The sequence below is a fragment of the Bos taurus genome, chromosome 7, assembly GCF_002263795.3.
Source record: "Bos taurus isolate L1 Dominette 01449 registration number 42190680 breed Hereford chromosome 7, ARS-UCD2.0, whole genome shotgun sequence".
Classification (NCBI taxonomy): Eukaryota; Metazoa; Chordata; class Mammalia; order Artiodactyla; family Bovidae; genus Bos; species Bos taurus.
In genome coordinates, this window is record NC_037334.1 from 42,136,897 (window position 1) to 42,138,891 (window position 1,995).

General features: G+C 41.7%; 1 protein-coding gene across 1 annotated transcript; it reads left to right on the plus strand.

The window, feature by feature from the left end:
• Positions 1-855: 855 nt before the first annotated feature.
• OR2T11 (olfactory receptor family 2 subfamily T member 11) lies at positions 856-1,791 on the plus strand. Its single transcript, NM_001389865.1, has one exon. It carries the CDS (start codon positions 856-858, stop codon positions 1,789-1,791), a length of 936 nt encoding a protein of 311 aa, NP_001376794.1.
• Positions 1,792-1,995: the final 204 nt, after the last annotated feature.

Here is a 1,995-nt window from a genome sequence, read left to right on the forward strand (position 1 = left end):
GATGGAATCTTCCTACATATTCCCCATCTTCCACTTCTGTTGTTCCTGAGTTACACACTAGTCAGTTAAATGAAATGTTTTCCTGAGATCTATGAAAGACTAGAAAATTTGATTTTACTCTTGGAGAGAGTCATAGGAAACTCCAATATATAGCCAAGAGATTAGTAGCACAGGTGATGACATGTACTAGCAACTGGTTTCTCAAGTGGGGTCAGTCTTAGAGGACTGAAACTATGGGATATTGGGCTCTGTCTAGGCAGAGAGTGTGAGAACTGAATCAAGTTGTAATATGCCAATCTAGTGTCTGGAAATTTGATGGTTGCTTCACAAGTGGGGAAAACCCCACACATCTGGTTATCTGAAGTGTCAGAAAGAGTTGCTGAGAGTAGACACACAGGAGGTATCTTCTCCTTTATATCCTTCACTTCATCAGCTATTCATTCTGCCTATCTTTGGCAATCCAAATAACCAATTTTATTTGTTAAGCCTACTATTAGCTGGACAAGATTCTGAAGGCCACCAATGCAGAATAAATAGGGCAGATAGTGATATTTAAAACTCCAATCTAGATATAGCAAATGCCAGCTTTATTATGCAATTTGCATTACCTATGTATTACAGCACAATATAGAAAGGGTTGTGCTCCAGAAAGAAAAAAATAGATCTATAGTTCCTAGTTTATAAAGTCTCTTGGCCTGCTTGTTTTTCTCTAGCTTTATGACTTGGAAAATCTTATCTGAACCAGTAGCCTCTGAGATATTATCTCCATTGTGAGTTTCTACCTCCTAGGAAGTGTCTTCTGTCTCGTTTTCCATCACATTTGTGGCTCCCTTTTCCCTGGAGCTGTCAACAGAAATGTCAATGAAGAATAGAACTGCTTCCTCTGACTTTATCCTCCTGGGGCTTCTAGTAAACAGTAAAGCTACGGGGATTGTCTTTGCAGTTATTTTGGCTATTTTTGTGGTGGCTGTAACTGCAAATTTGGTCATGATATTCTTGATTCACATGGACTCCCACCTCCACACCCCCATGTACTTTCTGCTCAGCCAACTGTCCATCATGGACACCCTTTTCATTTGTACTACTGTCCCAAAGCTCCTGGTGGACATGGTTTCCATACAGAAGACCATTTCCTTTGTGGCCTGTGGCATCCAGATCTTTCTGTACTTAACTATGATTGGATCAGAGTTCTTCCTGTTGGGCCTCATGGCCTATGACCGCTATGTGGCTGTCTGCAACCCTCTTAGGTACCCAGTGTTGATGAACCGCAGAGTGTGTCTCCTTCTGGCTGCTGGTGCCTGGTTTGGTGGATCACTGGATGGCTTTCTGCTCACCCCTATCACCATGAATGTCCCCTACTGTGGATCCCGCATCATCGATCATTTCTTCTGTGAGATCCCTGCTGTTCTCAAATTGGCCTGTGCTGATACATCCTTGTATGAAACCTTAATGTACATCTGCTGTGTGCTCATGTTGCTCATCCCCATCTCTATTATCTCAACCTCCTACTCCCTCATTTTGTTAACTGTCCACCGCATGCGCTCTGCTGAGGGCCGGAAAAAGGCCTTTACAACTTGTTCTTCCCACTTGACTGTAGTCAGCATTTTCTATGGGGCTGCCTTCTACACTTATGTGTTGCCCAAGTCATTTCACACCCCTGAGCAAGACAAGGTAGTATCAGCCTTCTATACCATTGTCACACCCATGCTCAATCCTCTTATCTACAGCCTCAGAAACAAGGATGTTTCAGGAGCATTTAAAAAGATATTTGCACAATGCTTATCCACATAGAACATATTCACAAGTGATGCTTAGAGATTCAATAATCTGGAAATAGGTTTCCCCAATAATATCCTCAGTGTGTTTTGTTTCACAAGAGACTCTCTGCAGCTATTAAATATTTTTTTAGAGGTGACAATTAAAGAAGATTTACTTAGTCAGGTTTCTTCCTCTTAGACCGAAAGGAACCCAAAATATTTCATTAGTTATTCAGAG